At 39.4% G+C, this 20,543-nt stretch overlaps 1 protein-coding gene across 3 annotated transcripts in view; it reads left to right on the top strand.

Moving 5' to 3' along the window:
- The first annotated feature begins 1,688 nt into the window (after window positions 1-1,688).
- SENP1 (SUMO specific peptidase 1) overlaps window positions 1,689-20,543 on the top strand; it is a 52,293-nt gene continuing 33,438 nt past the window's right edge. Inside the window, exons 1-7 of one of the 3 annotated variants that reach the window (XM_041735374.1) lie at window positions 1,942-2,492; window positions 2,768-3,225; window positions 5,741-5,788; window positions 7,381-7,511; window positions 9,243-9,327; window positions 14,722-14,881; window positions 19,145-19,316. In XM_041735374.1, coding sequence (XP_041591308.1) covers window positions 5,785-5,788; window positions 7,381-7,511; window positions 9,243-9,327; window positions 14,722-14,881; window positions 19,145-19,316 — 552 coding nt within the window. In that variant the 5' untranslated portion in view covers window positions 1,942-2,492; window positions 2,768-3,225; window positions 5,741-5,784. Of the gene's footprint in view, window positions 1,831-1,939; window positions 2,493-2,767; window positions 3,226-5,740; window positions 5,789-7,380; window positions 7,512-9,242; window positions 9,328-14,721; window positions 14,882-19,144; window positions 19,317-20,543 lie in introns of those variants that run through there. The other 2 variants (XM_041735373.1, XM_041735372.1) reach the window with 2 other exon arrangements.

Below are 20,543 nucleotides of genomic sequence, written 5' to 3'. Positions count from 1 at the left end.
AGAGAACCCGTCTGTCCTTGGAGTGTGATCAGGAGACCATGGTACCTGTGCTCTGAGGAGTCCTGACTAACCCGCGAGACTGAATCACACACATGAAAAATTTCAGATGAAATTCCTCTTTACGCATGGCTGTATTTCTCCTAGAAATAGAGATGCAGTTTAATCCATATGAACAGATCTGTGGAACGATGGAGTTGGGACAAAACGGTCATGGGCCAGGTATTGCCCCGTCCTGAAGGCCTTGGGACATGACCACATAAAATATCAGCACAGGAAGTGGTACAAATAATATACTTTTATGCATTTGACAGGGCAAGAGCTCCTGGATTCAGTGAGCATCTAGGTAAAAGGTGCCCCCCCCCCCCCAGGCTCCCCTGCTCTAAGACTGCGCTCAGACCTGGGAGGTTTCATAAGCGTTTCTCTGGGATGCCCCAGTGGCCCAGCGGTTTAGCACCTCCATTCGGCCCAGACTGTGACCCTGGAGACCTGGGATCGAGTCTCCCTCTGCCTGTGTCTCTGCCTCTCTCGAATAAATGAATAAAAAAAAAAATTTTTTTTTTAAAGCATTTCTCCAAGACTCCTAGATTCTAGGGTCAAGAGGCCAAGCTGAAGGACTTGGTAAAAAGTCTGAATGAACCAACATATTTCTCCCCATTATTTCCTTTTTAAAAGCAGGGCTGGGGGCGGGGGCAGCCCGGGTGGCTCAGCGGATTAGCGCCGCCTTCAGCCCAGGGCGTGACCTTGGAGACCCGGGATCGAGGCCCACGTCGGGCTCCCCGTGGGGACCCTGCTTCTCCCTCTGCCTGCGTCTCTGCCTTTCTCTCTCTCTCTCTGTGACTCTCATGAATAAATACATAAATAAAATCTCACGGACTACACGTCAGTCACCTCAGCCACCTCAGCCAGAGGGCCACCACCTGGGCCATTCAGTCCTTCACAGGGTGACCGACACCTGTGTCTCCGGCGGACCCCCCCTCCCCCCCAGTAGCTTCCCTCACACCTCTGCCCAGGTTTCAAACTCCCTCAGAGTCGTGCCAAGTTCTCCATGTTTCCGGAGCCTGACCTAAGCTAATCCTAAAAAAAAAAAAAAATGCTGCCTTTTTTCCCCCCCTTTTTCCTTTTTCCCAATGGCCATTCGAGCACAACGTGACGTAAAAGCGTACAGGACTGCAAGTTAGGAAACTTGTCTCGTCGTCCCACGTTTGCCAGGCCCTTCGCGACTGTGGGAGAGGACGTGCCCCTCCCCGAAACGGTTCGCCTCGCGCGCTTCCCACAGCCACTGTAAGCACCACCGTTGCGTGAGTCTCCGTGAAACCCGATGCAGCGCCCGCTCCGGCTCTCAGGTCTGCGTCCGTCCGGGGGGCCGCACGCTCCCGCCGACCGCGGGCGGGCCACGGCGGAAAGCTGCCATGGAAACCAGAGCGAAAGCGAAAATCGCCCAGCGGAACCAGAAGACGGCGCGCCAGGGGCTCGAGGGAACAGAAAACAGCGAAGGACGACGGCTGCACTAACAGTAACCCCGAGAACGGGAACGCGAAGGAGAAAAACCCCCAAACTGAAAGGGGAACAGGGGAATTCTGCCCTCAGCCTCGGGCGCTGCTCGGGCCTGGCCGCACTGCGCAGGCGTTCCCCGGGTCCTCAACTCTGCTCTTTGACCTCCCGCCCCCTCCTCCCCCTTCCCCTCCCCCGCCCCCTCCGCCGCCGCCGCAGCTGCAGCCACCGGGCGGCTCTTCCGGTGCTGTGGAGGCTGTTCCGGTTCGCGGCGGTTCCCGGGTTTTGCGTTCCGCGCCCGGCCGGAAACCCCTTCGCATAGCAGCCGGTTCCGGTTCGGTGAGTGGCGGCGGGAAGCTGGGGGAGGGGTGAGGATGGAGGGAGCCTGGGCCGGGAGGCAGCGCCGGGCCGGGCCCAGCGGGCTGGGCTGGGCCGGGCGGAAGCGGGGAGGGCTGTGGGGCCGGCGCTCTTTCCTCCGCCCCGCCCCCTGGGACCCCCTCCCCTCCCCCCCGCGCTCCACCGGCCGCGATCCGGCGGGCGGCCGTTAAGTCGGCTTCCCGGGGCCGTTCCCTCAAGGCGCCTTTCCCCTGGGCCGGGGAGAGGCCCGACTCCCCGCTCCCGCCCTCCTCAGCGCCGTGACCTCGGGCCCCGCATCCCGGGGCGCTGTGCGGGGGAGGAAGGCCGGCGGGGATCCGGGGGCGCCCCCGCCCGGGCCGGGGCTCGTGTCGCGGGGGGCGGGGGGGCGCTGCGCGGCGGGAAGCTCCGCTCTCCCGGACACCTGCTTCCCCTCCCGCCTCCCTCGAGACCTCGGTGGCCCTTCTCTCGACTACTTCTGCGTCTCGCGTAAACATTCCTCCAACTCTCTTACTCTGCGGCGTCCTCCCCCGGGGTGGGGTGACCGCTTAGTGTCGCCACCGCACAGACACGGCCGGACGCCCCCGCCCGGGCTATGAGAACCCCGGCGCCCGCCGCGGTCCGCTTACCTGGCTCATCGCCTCCGGGTAATTCCCCCCGAACCGTCTCTCCGTCTCGGTGAACCCCTAGCGCGATCCCTCCTGGACAGGTGCCCGGCTTGTCTTGAGCCTGGTGATTTCTGTTTATCGGTGCCTCTGCAGTATTTTCCCTATCTTGTGTGCAAGGACTTAAGCTCCTTTATCACTTTGGAGTCAGCCTTTATTATTAAGGCCATTTCATCCCACGCTGGGCACACTTGGGTGGGGGTGGGGGTGGGGGTGGGGATGCCGGTGAAGTTTATCATGGAGCCTTCTTTCCCCAGGCTGCCCACCTATTTGGCTGAGGGCCTTTGTTCTAATTGGATGGCGCGGGTGCAGCAGGATCCCATCGGCTCCTAAATCTTCGTCCTGTGCAGGGATGACTGTGCTGAGCGCTCCTGCTAAAAGACAGGTCCCCCTGCCTTTGAAATTACAGTCCCCGCGAAGCCTCGAGCATCTCTCTTCAGCACGGTCCCTTCCAACTTAGAGATCTTCCAACTTAGAGATCCCTTCTCTCCCCACCCCCGCCTCCCCTCCCCAGTCCCATTTTGGAAGCCTCATTTCCCTTTTTTTTTTTTTTTTTAATCTTGGGAAGTCTCATTCTTTTTTTTTTTTTTTTTTTTGCCCAATTCCCATTGATTATCCCGCCTGCAAACATGGTCTTCTATGTCACCCGTCAGCGGAGTTAAATCTGGAGGGAGCAGAATGGATTAAAAAACAGGTTCTCCCACTTCGGGCTAAGGTGATGTAACCCTCTGACTGCTGCTTTGAAAAGTCTCTTCCTCTCCTTCACGGGACTCCCACGCCTCCTGCCAGCTGCACCAGCTTTACTTTTCTTGCTAGGAGTGATCTGTTGATGGATCCAGTTTCCCCCTTCCCCCCTCCCCCCAGGACACAGTGAGTGTTTGCAGCAGCAGCAGCAGCAGCAGGGACCGGTTCTTGACTCATCTTCGTGTGCCTAGTGCCTCGCGTGTAACTGGCGCACACGGAATGCCCGTGTCCTGGAGAGGTGGAAAGCTTAGTGTTTTAAGGGGCTTGAGTGTTAAGGCGTTTGTCTAAGTGGGAGAGATTATAGACACAAATAGGAGAGACCCGGACACACGATGATATGCTGCAAGCTGTATCATACACACAGAGTTGAGATCACTTCCACACCCTTCTGGTATCATAAATTATTCTAACCACATTTGGTCCTGGATAAAGCCAATTGCCTCTCCTCAGTCTGTATACTTTCTAGTAACTAGCCATCGTAACTGTAAACATTCTCTTTCATAACCACTTCTTCGCCTGTAAGATTATACATGTTTTGCTGTACCTGTTACATTCTGATACTGTCAGGACTTGGCCATCTTTTCTCTCTCTCTCTCTTTCTCTCTCTCTCTCTCTCTTTCAGATTTCCTAATATTTTGTGTTCAGCTATTAACTTGACCTCACCTGAATACCTGTAACAGCTTATATTCTTTCAGTAAATTAATGACCAGTGCAAACCAGGAACCGTTATTAGGATACTTTTCTTAAGATGGAAACATTCTTAGGCTCGTGGGAATTTGGTGGCATCAGAGTTTCCAGATCCAGCATTTCATGTTGAGTCTTGGAGCAAAATATCTCTACTTCTAATGTAAATGCAAGTGGCAAAAAGAAAGTAACATAAGCACATGGAAGAAGCTGGGTGTATTTGTATTAAAATGTAAATGTGAGTCTTTTAATTATTAAAATCGTGAAACAGCGTGGAATCCCCCAGGACCATCCCCCAGAGAATTACTTTCATTTTGCTAAAGTGTATGAATCCTTGATGAAGATCTGTTAAAGGATACTAAGTTTTGTGGTGTTTGTTGAAAACACATTTGCTTGGGAGTTAGGGTGCCCTGGATTTTTATCTTCCTTTGCCCCCATCTATGTGATTTCAGGCAAATCACTTAACTTGTCTGGACATAGTCTCTAAAATTCTTTAATTTCTTGCTTCCTTCCCTCTACGTCTATCTTAACAATACAAAGGAAGTAACATGGTACTGTTTTACTAGGCACCACACTTTTAAATTGGCATTCTCCTTGAATCAAGAATAAAGGCTAGTGGGGACACGTATGAAATAGCCTAAAGGGGTGAAATGAGAAAAAGTCACTGCTAGTTTACTGGTTGATGGGATTTTTTTCCCTTAATGTGGAACCCAGGGAATTCTTCATTTAAAATGGAAGAAGGGGGGAAAAAAAACCTGGAGAACTTCCAAATAGAAGCCTTTTGTTAAGTTGAGCATTTGGAAACATACTCGAAGCCTAAATATAAGGCTTAAGTTATTTGGGACTCCTCCCCAACGAGGCTCGTAATCAGATGATTACTCTGCTTAGTCTGTAGCTATGCCAAGAAAAGCTCAAGCCGGCTTTCTTTGTGTGTTATTGCGCTCATAAGGAATACCTATTATCATTATCTGGTCTCATTAGTGGATTGAAGCCCTGATACTGATACAGGTATTGATAACGTTGATGATAAACTAAAGTTGAAGTGCTCAATCTTCTTAAAAATATAAGATTATGATTATAGTAAGTGTGAGTATTACCATCCCTAGTTTCCTCTTAGATGTGCCAAGAAGCTTATGTGCCGATGGTATGTTTATTATCCGAGTTCCAAGTAGTTAGGTTTTTAGATTCCTTTTGGGGGCGGGGGTGGATTAGGTACATCAGAGGAAAAAATAATTTCATGTAGGCAAAAAGACTTTGGTTTGTAACAGTTTGATTAATGATGGGAGAAAAAGTACAACTGAGAAGTATTCCTTGATTGTTCTCAGAATATCAGTAGCTTTATGTTTGGCCGCTGACCAAAACATATGGAAGAGAAGTCTAATGGGATCACCCTAAGATCTATTACTTATTTATAAAATGGTTTAGCATGTGTTTAATACAGCAGTGGGTTGCAAAGAATTTCTAGGTTGTAATTTCAGTGCAGTCCCTGACTAACTTTATGAGCATATGCAAATTAATCTCCAAAGGGTTGGCACTCCCAACTCCTTGATGTAATAGTCTGTGATTCTGGGAGTAGTCCATAATTGCTGTTTAATATAACTCAGGGTTCAGAAATGTTTGGAATCGCCTCCTCTAGTTTTAGTTTCTATTCTCTTCCCATCAAGTGTGTCATCTCTCCTTACCACCTTATAGTTTTCTCTACAAAGAACACAAATGTCACTTGGGAGTGACTTCCTGTTCTATAATTATATGAAGGAGGTGTTTCAGTATGTAACATTTCTGTTTTCTGTCTTCTTTCATAGGACTTTGTATCTTTGCTAACGTCAGTGATGTGAAAAGACCTGACATGGGTAAGTCTGACTATGAAGTAGTAATTCAATCTTTTTAGTTGCTCTGATTAGTTAAGTTGAATCGAAAGAATGTTTGTGGGTTGGTTTTTTTTTTTTTTTTTGGTTTTTTTTTTTTTTTTAACATTTTCCGTATTTGCTTTTTTGTGCTTAATAATGATCTTAAAGGAGGTCTCAATCTAATTATGTAACAACGTAACATGAGACAATTTTCTTTAGGTTGAGACATTGTTTATAGCATCATTTGGAAACATTTTCTCATTCATTGTATTGAAAAAGCCAGATGCATACTAGCAAACATTTACTATGTGCCAGGCCAAGTTCTGAGTACTTAAAATATATTAATTCAATTAGTTTTTTTTACAACTGCCTTACATGGGTGCCTAATATCATCAAGGAAGCTGAGGTTAAGAAACAACTATACTGGCAGAGCCAGTAAACAGAATTTAAACTCAGGCAGTCTGGTTCCAGAGTCCTTGTTCTTTCATACTATGTCATACCAACTTTTGTATGATAAACAATTTGATGAAGGTAAATTTCATCTAGCTAGTAGCATTGAGAATTGTGATTACAACATCTTCCAGTCATCATGATTCTTTATCTCTATAAAGGGGACCAATACAAGCTCAGGACTAGTCACCAATCAGAAATAGATTGAACAATTTATACAGTTCTTTCTTATAATTCCATGTGCTTCTTTTAAAGTCACATTAGTCTTCTCTCTTCTTTCTGTTTCTTCCTTTTTCTTAGTCTCTCTTCTCTCTGCCTTGATCATTTGTTTCCCTTTTACTCTAATTGTTGATGTCAGTGTAAGTCACTGAGTTCTGTCCTCTCATTTGTTTATGTTCTAGTTCTTCGTATTAACAAAGATTTCAAAGGTGGTTATAAAGTAAGGCTCTGCCGTAGCATTATAGTAATTGAGCTGATACCTGTTAAGAGCCATATGAATAAATGATACTTTTTGCACACACAAAAAAAGTTCAGGTGGATTAATTTTTAAAGCACTCTTTTGAGTTAGACAAAGGAAATAAATAATTGTTAACAGTGATTGTTTCTAAATGGTGAGATTTCTTTCTCTCTTTTTCTAATAGTTAATTTTTTTTTCTACAGTTAAAACATAAACATGCAGAGTTTCTTTAGGGAAAATTTTTAAAACTTTGAGTTCGGATTTTTTTTTTTTTTAAGATTTTATTTATTCATGAGAGACACACAGAGAGAGACAGAGTGAGAAGCAGGCTCCCCCCAGGGAGCTGATGCGAGACTCGATCCCAGGACCCCGGGATCATGACCTGAGTCAAAGGTAGACGCTCAACCACTGAACCACCCAGGCATCCTGAGTTCATCTTTTTCTATACTTGCACAAGTTTTGAACTTTTTGGTAGGTGGTAAATTCCAGAGGAGCCAATTTCTGCACATGGGCCTCTTTTTTGACCATGACATTTTGAGATTTCTGACCAATGGTTATAAAAGAAGGGTTGTATTTGAATATAGAGATGTTCTTTGGGAGTCATTTTTATTAGGTGAAATGATTTGTTCATAGGAAAGTAGTTATTGAGGAATTATATGACTTGAATTAATTTGGATTCTTTCCCCAGATGATATTGCTGATAGGATGAGGATGGATGCTGGAGAAGTAACTTTAGTGAACCACAACTCCATATTCAAAACCCATCTCCTGGCACAGACAAGTTTTCCAGAGGACCACCTTTCATTTTCTGACCATCAGGTTAGGAATAATTTTCTTCCCTTAGTTAATGAATTACTTTGGCTTAAATTTTCATCTGATATAATTTAAATGCCACACTCAAAAGGATAAACATATATAAACTCTTTAGGATCAATATTTCTAGTGTTTTCAATTTTGTTTGATATATTAAAGACAAGAACTAGGCTATGTATGAGTCTTTTGAGAACAGTATCTTTTAGAAAACTTTTTATTATTCCTGTGCATATTACAATTACTGAAACACAGGTTAGTGTTCTTTTAAACTAGTGTCTTAAAGTTGCTGAGCATTAAGTGGGAGGAAATATGTAAGTATACAGAGGTGCTAGATTTCCCTGTGCTATAAAGGACCACCAGCAACAGCATCCCCTGGGAGGTTGTTAGAAATGCAGAACCTCAGGTTTCACCCCAGACCTACTGAATCAGAATCTACAGTTTTAAAATTTTCCAGCTGGCAAATAGAAATATCACATATTCCAATAATTCTCCTACTGGGTATTTACCCAAGAAAAATGAAAACACTAAATAAAAAAAAAATGTATGCACCCCTATGTTTATTGCAGCATTATTTGCAATAGCCAAAACACAGAAGCTGCCTAAACGTCCATTGATAGGTGAATGAATAAGAAAGATGTAATATACATATAAGCAGTAGAATATTATGCAGCCATAAAGAAGGATGAGATCTTGCCATTTATGACAGTATGGCATAGACTCAGAGAGTATTATGCTGAGTGAATTAAGACTGTGAAAGACAAATATCTCATGATTTCACTAATATATGGAATCTAAAAAACAAATAGCATGATTAGATCTGTAAATACAGAGAACAAACTGATGGTTGTGGGGAGGGAGGTAGAACAAAATAGATGAAGGACAGTGGGAGATAACAGGCTTCCAGTTATGGAGTAAGTCACAGAAGTAAAAGGCACACAGCATGGGGGGGTATAGTGTGTCAGACAATAGCTACATTTATGGTGAGCATAGCATAACCTACAGAAAAGTTGGATCTCTATGTTGTGCACCTGAAACCAATGTAACATTATATATTAGCTATGCGGAAATTAAAACATTTTTTTAAAAAAGAAAAAAAAGTCTCCAGCTGGTTTATTTACACATTAAGGTCTGAGGAGAGGAGCATTGTTAATAGAACAATCTTTCTCAGTAGGAAAACTGTTACTAATATGGAAAAGACAGTTCTTTACTGTGTGAATCTCTCTCAAGCAAAGCAGAATGCTAAGCATTCTTGGCTCTTGGGCACTAAAGACCTGTAGCATCTGCCCCTAATAATGATTTTTGGTAACTGAATGTATAGCCACACATTTCCAGATTGGTACTGGAGTATAGCCCCACCCAGATAAAGAACTTCTGTATGAAGTTATCCAAAGATTCAAAATCAGATGCATTTTGTCATCCTCTTTCATAAATAATACAACTGGCTTTTAGAACAGAATATACTACGTGCATATTTACCTTTTAATGAGCGTCCTTTGAATTAAGTTGTGTAACAGATACTTTGCCTGTTTTTCCCCTTGAAGCCTCACTCATTTCATCAGATTGTCTATGCATTTTCCTTTCTCATTAGTATGTAGTTTATGATATGTAAAAATATAGTTATATTGAATTCTGAAATATCTCACAATCTTGTTTAATGATACATTTTTTCCTAGTATAAATTTTTTTCCATTTTATCGCCAAAAATATGACTTAAGAAAAATATTTTGCTTTGTTTAGATTTTACCTTCCAGGGAAGGAAATTTGGACCGATCTTATACATGTTCAACAAGAAGTGCAGCTTGTAACCCAAATTATTATTCAGGTATGACACTTTACTTGGAGTCACAACATTTGTTGTACCATTCAGATTTCTTTCTAGCAAATTGTGTGTGTTTACCATCTCTAAAGTGAAAACACTGTCAAAAGCAAAATGGTATTTTCTCCACTAAAACATCACTGTGTGTGTGTGTGTTGGGGAGGGTGGGAGTTGCTCTAATACTTTACTGACCTAGTCTCAACCACTTATTTTTAATGAAAAAGTTTTTTTTTGAGATCCATTTTCTTACTTGTTTATTATGTTATTGTGGAAAGCAGTACAACTTTGGTTTGGGGTTTTTTTTTTTTTTTTTGAGGTATGTGTATATGATGTAAAGGATGTTTGTTTTGGATTGATATAAAGCACAGAGTTAGCTTATTTCTATTCTGCTTGAAACCATGAATCCTGAAAAATTATTTCTACCCAAGCTTGTCCCTCCATCAGGGCAGGAAATGTTAACATGTTTTTGTCTAGCACCTGCCACAGCCATGCTTGCATATTCAAGGGCTTACCTGTTCAGCTTGTGATCCATGACAGAAGTCAGCATTCTCTAGGCTATTCCTAGTCCATGGCCTGCCTGACTTTCCATCTGCCCCCTTCCTAAGGTTAGGACTTCCAGTGATCTTCTGGCTCTGTCTTGGGGAAACTAAGAGGTTTTTGTTGGTTAGCTTCCTGGCAGGAGAACCCAGGAAGATTATAGTGCCATAATGCCTTCCCGTGTCTTATCACTCTTAATGCTTCAGTCTCCTCACATTCCCACTAATATGGGAATATTAATAAAACTGCTGAACCTGCCCTAATGGGATTTTTATAAGGATAAATTGAGATAATAAATATGAAATGCAAATAATAATTGTTGTTGTTATTTGGCTTCCTCAGGATTCTTTGTCAGCAAGATGAGATCTCCTCCCCTAAAAAGACGTTAGTATGATGATCTTTTAGATTTATATTATATTTAAATGTCATTTAGGTGGGTGGTACCCTGGGCTCTGGATTTTGTTTGTTGGTATGGGAAATGGTCTCTGCAAAGTATGTGCATAGTTTGTATAGGAAAATCAGTTAACTGGCTCAGAAAGTAACTCTGCCATCATTATTATTGGAAAGGCCTTTCTGATGAGCAGAAAGCCTGAAATCTGGTTGAATAGTTCATTATTAATCCTAGAGGAAGGACAGTTGAGTGGATAATGAAATGAGATCATTAATATATACATTTGAACTCAGGCTGTGATTGCTTATAATTTCATATGTTGATTTACCATTGGATATAATATTTACTTACAGTTTAAAATAATTGCTTAATAAGAAACAATTATTTATAAAAATTATACTCAAAATCTGCTGACCATAACAACTCAACTCTGTGGCCTTGTCTGTGTAACTTAACTGTGGCCTTATCTGTGTAACTTATCTGTGTATACTTGCATGATACACATTGTATGATTCAATACATATCATCTTTTTTAGCCTAACATTTTAGACTAATTTTTACTTTTTAATCTCTTTACATGTTATTCTTCGTGTCTACCTTTTTCTGTTGATTTCTAGTAATCCATAGAACTGATATGCACATTCACAATGTTTTATGTGCAATTCCAAAATATAAAAGGTTCTGAAAACCAGAAATTCTTTTTATAATTCACTTGGCATCCAAACTGACCTGACCTGAAGTCATTCCTTGGCAAAACCCACATGAATTGACACGAAACTATTTATATTTTGTCTTCTATTTATCTCTGTAAATATGAGTATTTATATATTTCTTATATTTCTTATATATTTCACTGCAGATACATCAATATGTTTGATTACAGGATGTACCTTCAAATTATACCTTGAAGTGTTACATAGTGTGTATGTGCGTTTATGTGTGTGTGTGTTTATTTATATAGTTATCTTTTTAAAATCCCCAAAATTTTAAATTTAGAAGTGCAGTGGGACCTAGGGGACTATGATTTAGGATAATGGGCCCATGCCTTCATTTACTTCATTATTTTCTCTATGGTTTAGGTCCCCTTCACTCTCACTGTTTATAGCTATTATAAATAATATGACTTAAAAACATTTGTATGTATAGCCCTTTTTCTTTCAAATTTCATTAGACCCTTAATATTCATAAAGGATGTATCCAAGATCATCTCAAAAATCTCATGTTCTTGACTATGATAGTATTTAACCAGATTCTTGGCTTTCTACTCAATTACATGATTCTTGAGAGGTACATTTTTCCTTTGTTTCTCCTAATACCTAAGTTGATCCCCATAGCAAATCTTACACGGAAGTTTTGTCTCTCACTTGAAGGCCATTTTTTAGGAAAATAAAAAAAAATCATAACAGTTACTGTATACATGATGAATAGCGAAAGTGTAACTGTGACTAACAGAGCCATATTGAAATGGGGTTGCCGAACTATTAGATTTATTCCCTAATTTACAGCCTGAGGCAGAGTATTCGGCTGTGTCTCTACCAAGTTTCATCTTATCCCTGACCAAACAAATGTATGGCATGTCATAGACCTCCAGGGTTGCTCTCTGACAATCAGAATTTTAAATCTGTGAAGGCCAAGGGTTTAAATACTTTTCTCTTAAAATCTTCAGTTTAAATCTACTTTTTACTGTGCACTTTAAACTTCGTTCCTTTGTCACACCCATTCCAACTGATTGTTAAGAATTTTGTCTCTGCTGTCTCCTTTGTATGTATTCTTTTCCGATAATCCCCACATTGATTTCTGTGGTCAGTCACCTTGAGCTTCATTGCTTGATGGGGGTCTCCAGTTTACTTTCTTTAGTCTTCTCATTCTGTCTTGATGTTTGTCTCCTCTCTTGCTGTTCTCTTTTCTATCAAGATGAAAACAAACATGGGAAAGCCCCAAACTTTAGAATCCAGGGTCTGGAGCTTACTATTTCCTGCTTTACTGAATTTTCTTCTCCATATCAAGTTTTTAAAAAATCTGCTTCTTAATCCATTAAGATTAGACTATTTTAAAAAAATCTTTTTTTAGAAAGCAGAGAAAATGCAGCTCTTTTATTTTAATAATTTACTACTGGTCAGACTTCAGGACCTTGCTTCTATTAAGAACACAATTGAAAATTAAAACATTTTAAGCACTAAACAAAGAAAAGTAGATAAAGATGAAAAGAAGTGATTTTGCTCATGCTTAGAATCATTATCAACATCTTATCTTTGGAAAATATGTTAAATGAGATTGCCAAACTGTCATTTAGTAGATGACTTAAAGCATCCTGCTACTTTTAATAACTAAACCTGAAAGTTAACAGGAGCAACTGATGATGGTTACTTTTATTGTGATTGCCTGACATACTTCTCTTAAAATATAAAGTTTCTTTCATTATGTCCATAAAAGTATTTCCTGTCCTTATAGAAAATTTGTAGAGAAAAGTAGAAAAATACCCATCACTCTATCATTGGAACACAACCAAAATTAAATTATTGGTGTAGATCCTTATAGTTTTGTGTTGCGTATGTGCACATAATAAGGAGTCTTATTTGTGCATTTGCAATCTGATTTCTTAACGATGACAGAACCAGCTTAAACATCACTAAAAAAAAGAGTGTCTGCAGCCCCATCCATGTTGGTTCCTCTTGAGCTCTTTTGATTGCATCAACACTAGAAGACTATTCATTGCTTTCATTGAGTGGAGATGGAACCACCTTGTTCTAGTTAAAAGACTGCCTGATGCTGTGCTTTTTCCCTTGTGTTTAAAAGCTGAAAGCTTTGTGAAATGCCGTTAAGGAGGCAACTCTGGCTTATCCTTGGTCTCACTCAAATTTCATACTTGTCAGGGTAATTTTGCATTTTTTTTAATAGAGTTATTCCTCAAGTAGACATCTCTAGTTAGATCATTTCCCCATCATATTTTAGCAAAAAAAAAAAAGTATAGAAGACAGATTTCTGATGTTACTGCTTTGCATTTAAAGATTAAAATGTTCTGGTCCTTTAATGATAACTCATTTTTATCAGTTTGGTTTCTCTTCTTAAAATAATAGTAATAGATGCTAAGTATAGGTACTGATTACAAAGCTAAAAGGTTACAATTCATTTTGAAAGTAAATTTATTAAATTAAGTTCATCTACTGGTGAATCAGCTAGTAGTTATACCACCCCTGAATGCTGCTTTTATTTTTTTGCTGTTTTATTTATCCCAAATCCTGATAATCCTGATTCTAAAAAACAACAACAAATAAAACCAACAGTCACAACAGCACAAAACTTATTTTTGTCACCTACCTTATCTTTTGGATACAATATCAAAAGCTACATTAAATATTTTAAATAACTTTGCACAAAGTTCTATAGTTATATCCTTTGAGAGAAGATCTTCAAAATGATGTTAGCATTAGGCAGAAATTCAGGAAGTAGAGAATTATCATTCTCATTTTTCCACTGGTGTTCCTCAGAGTTTCATAACTTAACATCTGAAATTATTTTGAAGGTACTGTTTTAAATTGTCTGATCCTGCAGATAGGGAGAGGTGAATTTAGAAATTATTCTATTCCTGCGGCGCTTTGGTGGCTCAGTTCGTTGAGCATCTGACTCTTGATCTCGGCTCAGGTCTTGGTTTTAGGCTCGTGAGTTTGGCCCTGCACTGGATGTGGAGCCTACTTAAAAAAAAAAAAAAAAGAAAGAAAGAAAGAAAGAAAAGAAATTATTCTATTTCTACCTGAAATTTCAAGAGACTTTTCTTATCCTACCTTGTAAGCCACAAGTCAGAAGATTCAAATAATAAATAATCCTCACTTAGGATGATTGCAGCAACAAGCATCATAGGTAGTATTGATATATCTGATGGTTATGACATTAAGTGACCGAATGTTATCATACCAGAATCAGATGCGTATGATGGGTCATTCCTGCCATAAGCCAGCCAGAATAAGCAGCAACGAGGTTATCTTTGCTCTTAGAGAGTGCCCCCGAGTCGTGAACATGGTAATTAAAAACAAGAAAGTGACACCAGCTGCTTATTAAGCAATAACTGTTGTTCATTTGAATTACAATTCTCCTTGGCCCTCCACCTGCTTTCTTACTGGTCTGGCCTACCTTCTTTCAGGCCCAGGCCTGGGAGTGCTTGCAAGATATAGTTGGGGTAAAATGTTGACTTTTGGTGGACACCACGGAGTCACATTGATGCAGATAAGGCACATGGCTGTGGCAGGATTCAGCTCCTTCATCAATTTTCAGGTTAGTATGGCTGAATCAATTATAGTTTGTAGAAGTTCCCTTACTGCAGACTTTACTGGCAGTTGAGACTGGGATCTTTCTTCCATGAGAGACATGGTGCTTGCCACATTACTTTGGAATACAATGTTGGACATGGTTGCAGTCATATGGAAAATTACTATTGTAAGATATTTGTCTAATTATTCAAACTTTTATTCTTTTAGACAACCCTTCCTCAGACAGTTTTCTTGGCTCAGGAGATTTAAGAACCTTTGGCCAGAGTGCAAATGGCCAGTGGAGAAATTCCACTCCAGCATCAGGTTCAGCTTTACAAAAATCAAGGAACAGCCGAAGTCTTTACCTCGAAACCCGAAAGACCTCAAGGTAGGTATTCTGGCCACTTAGTTCACAAGCCTTTCCTCTGATATAAGAGAAAATGGCCATAAGATAGTTGCTGACTTTGGCATTTTATTATATATATATATATATAAACACACTGTTTCTGAACCTTAAACCATGAAAATATGGACAAATCCATTTTAAACCTTCAGCTTTTAATTTACTCACTGCTGAATTTTGATGACAGCCAAAATTTCTCCTTAGAGGAGAGCTTTAAGGGAAATCTTGGTGCATTTGATTATTTTGGGATTAATATGGCTATTATGAATCTTAAAGCGGAAATCGTTCAATTTCTACAGCTTCAGTAGCAAAGTAATCAGTATGTTTTATAGGGTCTCACATGACCAGAGAGACCTGGCTTAAACCAAAGAAACTCTGTACTTCTTGGCCTTGGTCAACTAGACCTACGCTACTCTTAGAAAATAGAGTTACAAAGAAATTTATCCTTTTTAGCCCAATTTCATAAGTGCTACCTATTCCCTCACCAAGCTTATACTGATCATTAAAGACAGATAAAGTTTGGCTGAGAAACTTTTCCCTTAGGAACTTTATTGGTAAAATATTTCCTTTTTAAAATACTATTTATGACTTCTTAAATTTTACTCTGGTGATGGATTTTAGGAATGTGGGATCATATAATTTCCTGCTTAGTCAATGCTAAACTTTCTGGTATTGATAGAAACCAATGAGATGGCATTTATTTTATGATTATTAGCACATGGACTCTGGAAAAATGTGTCAATACTCCCAGGGCTGGTCTTCCCCACTTTTTAATATATTTTTAAATTACATAAGAATTCAAAAAAAAAAAAAAGAATTCGTTAATGCATTTACATTGTAAAAATTAAAACATTGCCAGTAAAGCTAAAGATCCTTGAGCATGCCTCACAATCTTATTCCTCTTCCCTTGGTATGTTTCCTTCCAAACTTTTCCCTATGCTTGTTTTCCTTTTCCTTATATATAGCATAATATATATGCTATATATACTATGAAATGTATAATGCTATTTTGTTTTCATTAAAGATTTTTTTGTATGTATCATTAAAGATTTTATTTTACTAGTAAGGCCATACTGTTCTTTTTTTTTTTTTCTTTTTTTTTAAATAACATTATTTAACAAGTACATATGGTTTGTAAAAAAAAAAAAAAAAATCAGAAAATAACAGGTAAAAATAAAAAGTAAAACATCATGTTTCCACCAGTGAGAGATCACCTCCATAATATCTTAGTACATATCTTTTCAGATATTTTTCTCTGCATTACCTACATTTTTTCAATGTGGTGGTTATTGCCCTTAAGCCTTTTACAATCTAGAACATCCCCTTTTTCTTATGACATGACTTTTTTCACATAATATTCCACCTTTTGAATTTGACAGGTTTCTTCCTCATAGTATTATTTTGTAATATATCCTCTGTATTTTTTTTTTTCTTTTGTAAACTAGATTTTTGTCTTGAATAAAAGTTGGTGCTGTGTTATATCACATTAAAACCTACAAATCTGGGTTCTCTTCATTAGTGATCTGGATTAACCTCTGGATTAAGGAGGTAACAATCTGGTCCTTTTGTACAGTTAGGTTTTATCCCCCTTGTGATGACTAGAATGTAATCTAAGTGATGTTACTTTGGCATTATATCAGTGACCAGTTCCACATTAGCCTAATAGCTATTCATATCATTTGATAATCCTTATTGGATAATTTTTTTTAATTGAGGTGAAATTAACATACAACATTATACTAGTTTCAGGTATATAACATAATGAGTCAATATTTGTATATATTGCAAAATGATCACAGTAGGTCTAGTTAACATCTGTCACCATACATAGTTACAAAATAGTTTTTTCTTGTGATGAAGACTTTTAAGACCTACTTCCTTAGCAACTTTTATTTATTTATTTATTTATTTTTAATAATAAATTTATTTTTTATTGGTGTTCAGTTTGCCAACATACAGAATAACACCCAGTGCTCATCCCGTCAAGTGCTCCCCTCAGTGCCCGTCACCCATTCACCCCCACCCCCCGCCCTCCTCCCCTTCCACCACCCCTAGTTCGTTTCCCAGAGTTAGGAGTCTTTATGTTCTGTCTCCCTTTCTGATATTTCCTACCCATTTCTTCTCCCTTCCCTTTTAAATATGCAGTAACAGTATTATTAATTATAGTCACATTGTATGTTATATCCCCAGAACTTACTTATTTTATAACTTGAAGTTTGTGCATTTTGACCTTTGACCTGATAATAGTTTTATTAGAGTTAATGAAATAGTACTTTTCCAATGTTACCATTTCTTCTATACTTATTAGTCATTCTGTGAAGGGGAGCTTTTTTCTCCTTATTAGCTTATTAGGTGGGGTTGTTTGGTTATCCTGAAATACATCTACTGGAAAGGCAGGAGATAGGATTAGATCTTTCTTTTTCATTAGCAATTTTCAAAGTAAATTTGTTTTTTTTAATAGCCACTTCATGTGGTTCAGCTGAATTTTTCTGTTCTTTTTTAGTGTCATTCCAGATTCAGTGTGTTTCGATCCACTACAATCATTATTCTTTTAATGTTTACATTTTCACAGCTTTTGCCACAGGGAGCTCCTTTAAGCTTACTGCTGTATTTGGCCCAACCTCTTTCGTTGTTGCTTTCTGGCATCGTAATATGCCTTCCCACTGTTTTTTATTTAGAAAAAAGTCTTTTGCATTAAACACACACATTCTAGGAAGCATCAATACAAAAGGCAATGTAGGGGAATTCATTATATCTTCACCAGACAAATTGTACTGCCTTTGCCTTCTTTTTGTAGTGGCATCCACCCATCCTTTTTTTTTTTTTTTTTTTTTTTTTTTTATTTATGATAGTCAGAGAGAGAGAGAGAGAGAGAGAGAGAGAGACAGGCGGAGGGAGAAGCAGGCTCCATGCACCGGGAGCCCGACGTGGGATTCGATCCCGGGTCTCCAGGATCGCGCCCTGGGCCAAAGGCAGGCACCAAACCGCTGCGCCACCCAGGGATCCCAAGCATCCACCCATCCTAAGGAAATAATTCTGTTCCTGAAATTCTGACTCCTTGTTCCTTTCCCCACTCTAACACACATAAAAACCATTGTAATTTGAAGAGTTAGCATGTAACGGTGCATACGGTGTTATGTCAGTTTCAGGCGTACAATATAGTGATTCAGCACTTCAGTATATCACCCAGTGCTTATCACAAGTGCACTCCTTAATCCTCATCACCTGTTTCACTTTTCTCTCTCACCCTCACCTCCTCTCTTAATTTGTCTTTCTCTTTTTTTCCCTTTGAGAGCACGTATATACATGCTTTTTTATTTCTTTACACCTAGTCTGATTGCATTTGGATCCAGACTGAATGTCCTGATTTAAAGTGTTGATTTCATTGAATTCAGTTTAATCAGCTATGTATCTCTGTTCTGCATCCTCAGCAAAAAAAAAAAAAAAAAAAGGGTTGGGGGAGATTTAGTATTCTGAGAGCAAGTAGCTCATACTTGCTGGGCAATAACAAATGAAAAAGACCACATAGAAAAAACTGTAAATTATTAATCTAGTCTTAGAGATAAGACTGGGTTTTAAGTTCACAGAAGTATTTTTCCTGCCAGTTTTTCCATTATTTGGGGAACACAAACAGTTTAAAGAAACACAAAGAAAATTTTCCTTCAGAGGAGGTAAACAGGCCAGGAGGAGAACTGACATAGTGATGTAGCTTAGGAGAAAGCCTTCTGGTTACTTTTAATGAAGGAAGGGAGCCATCTGTTGGTTTTTTAGGAAATTTTAAAATTCAGCTTAAAAGCTTCATTGAAAGGCTTCAGCTTATACATCTTTGCATATTTAATCTTAAAATAATTCCTTTCAAAGGGAATTGGGGGAGGAGGCTGTAGTGAGTAAATAGAAAGTGTATGTTAGGTACCTCAGACCCAGGTTTTCTGAAGTCTCACCTGATCAACTTTTTGGTTATACTGCCCAGGTCTTTGGTTCCTGACCAAAGGAACTGTAAAGCTAAGAGATACAATTTTAAATGTTTGATAATTATATAGTATAGCAATCTAGGACATCTTAAGTCCTGATAGAGCAACCCATGTATCATTTCTTGTACATTTCTCTCAAATGGTACATCCACCGTTCTCCCTGTGGTGTTGGTTTTGTTGACACTTTGGTTGTTTTTGTTATTTGTTGAAAGTAAAAATCACTAGGTTCAATTTTCTTGCTGTTCTTTACTTACAAACTCTTTTTTTTTTTTTTTAGTGGATTATCAAACACTTTTACGGGAAAGTCAAACCATCACTGCCATGTGTCTGCATATGAAAAATCGTTTCCTATTAAGCCTGTTCCAAGTCCGTCTTGGAGTGGTTCATGTCGTCGAAACCTTTTGAGCCCCAAGAAAACTCAGAGGCGACATGTTAGTACAGCAGAAGAGGTAAGGAAAACCTGCCACAAAGCCTACTAAAGGTTAGAATCTTTCCCTGTACTCAGCCATTTGTTCCTTCTGATTTAGATGTTTATTAACCATTCTGTTTACTTAATCCTTTCTGTGCTTTTTCTTAAGTTTTTGAGTGCTGTCATCTGTGCTAAAGAAATTGAAGAGAGATTTTATCAGGACTTTATTACTTCTCTTACTGCTTTCTATTCTTGTTGAGCAGCAGACTTAATTTTCAGTATTTTCTAAATGACTTCTCATACATCAAACTACCTCTGTTCTCTCTTTTTTGGGCCCTTCCTCAACTCTTGTTTCATATGGCAAAACTGATAAGCTTGCTGGATTTGATTAAATACCTGCCCTTTTTCTTTCTTTCTTTTTAAGATTTTAGTTATTTATTTATGAGCAATACAGAGTGAAAGAGAGAGGCAGAGACACAGGCAGAGGGAGAAGCAGGCTCCATGCAGGGAGCCTGACGTGGGACTTGATCCGGGGTCTCCAGGATTAGGTCCTGGGCTGAAGGCGGCACTAAACCACTGAGCCACCCGGGCTGCCCCCTTATTTCTTATTAGGACAATTTTCCCTCAGTATAAAAGGAAAGTCAAGAAGCCAGCTAAATAATTTACATCCCTTCATTATGAGTAAGAAGAGCTTTGAGATCATAGATATTCCCCCAAAGAAAGATGTTGTATTGAAACTTTGATTGTTATATGCATTCAGTGAACCTAAAGGAAAAAATTTCTGTTAATATGGCATTTAATTTATGTGGTAGGGAGTGTGCTTATGGTAAATATTTATAATGTATCTAGTTAGCTTCGGACTGCTTGCTATGAGGATACAAATAAATAACAATACCTTACATTTATGTAGCATATAGAGTTTCCAGTATGCTTCCACATTTTTTACTATGTTGGGTCATTTTTATCCGGTGAAGTAGGTAGAGATGAGGTAATATCCACATTTTACATATTAGGAGAGTAAAGGTTAAAGGTCACGTAACTGGTAAATGGCCAGCCTACACCCCAGGTCTTCTGGAGTCTAGTCTGGTATACTTTCTGTTATATTAACACGGTGGTGTGGTTCCAGCCTACTGGAGCTTACAGATTAAGGAGTCAAGAATACAGCATTTTGTCTAAATAGATAGTTCGATAATGAAGATCTTTTGAGTGGCAAGATGTGATTATTTATGACATGGTTAGTAAAAATGCTGTATATCCTTTTGGTTTT

Source organism: Vulpes lagopus, chromosome 21 (assembly GCF_018345385.1).
Source record: "Vulpes lagopus strain Blue_001 chromosome 21, ASM1834538v1, whole genome shotgun sequence".
NCBI lineage: Eukaryota > Metazoa > Chordata > Mammalia > Carnivora > Canidae > Vulpes > Vulpes lagopus.
Note: the sequence above shows the minus strand (reverse complement) of the source record. Positions and strands in the feature narration are given on the sequence as shown.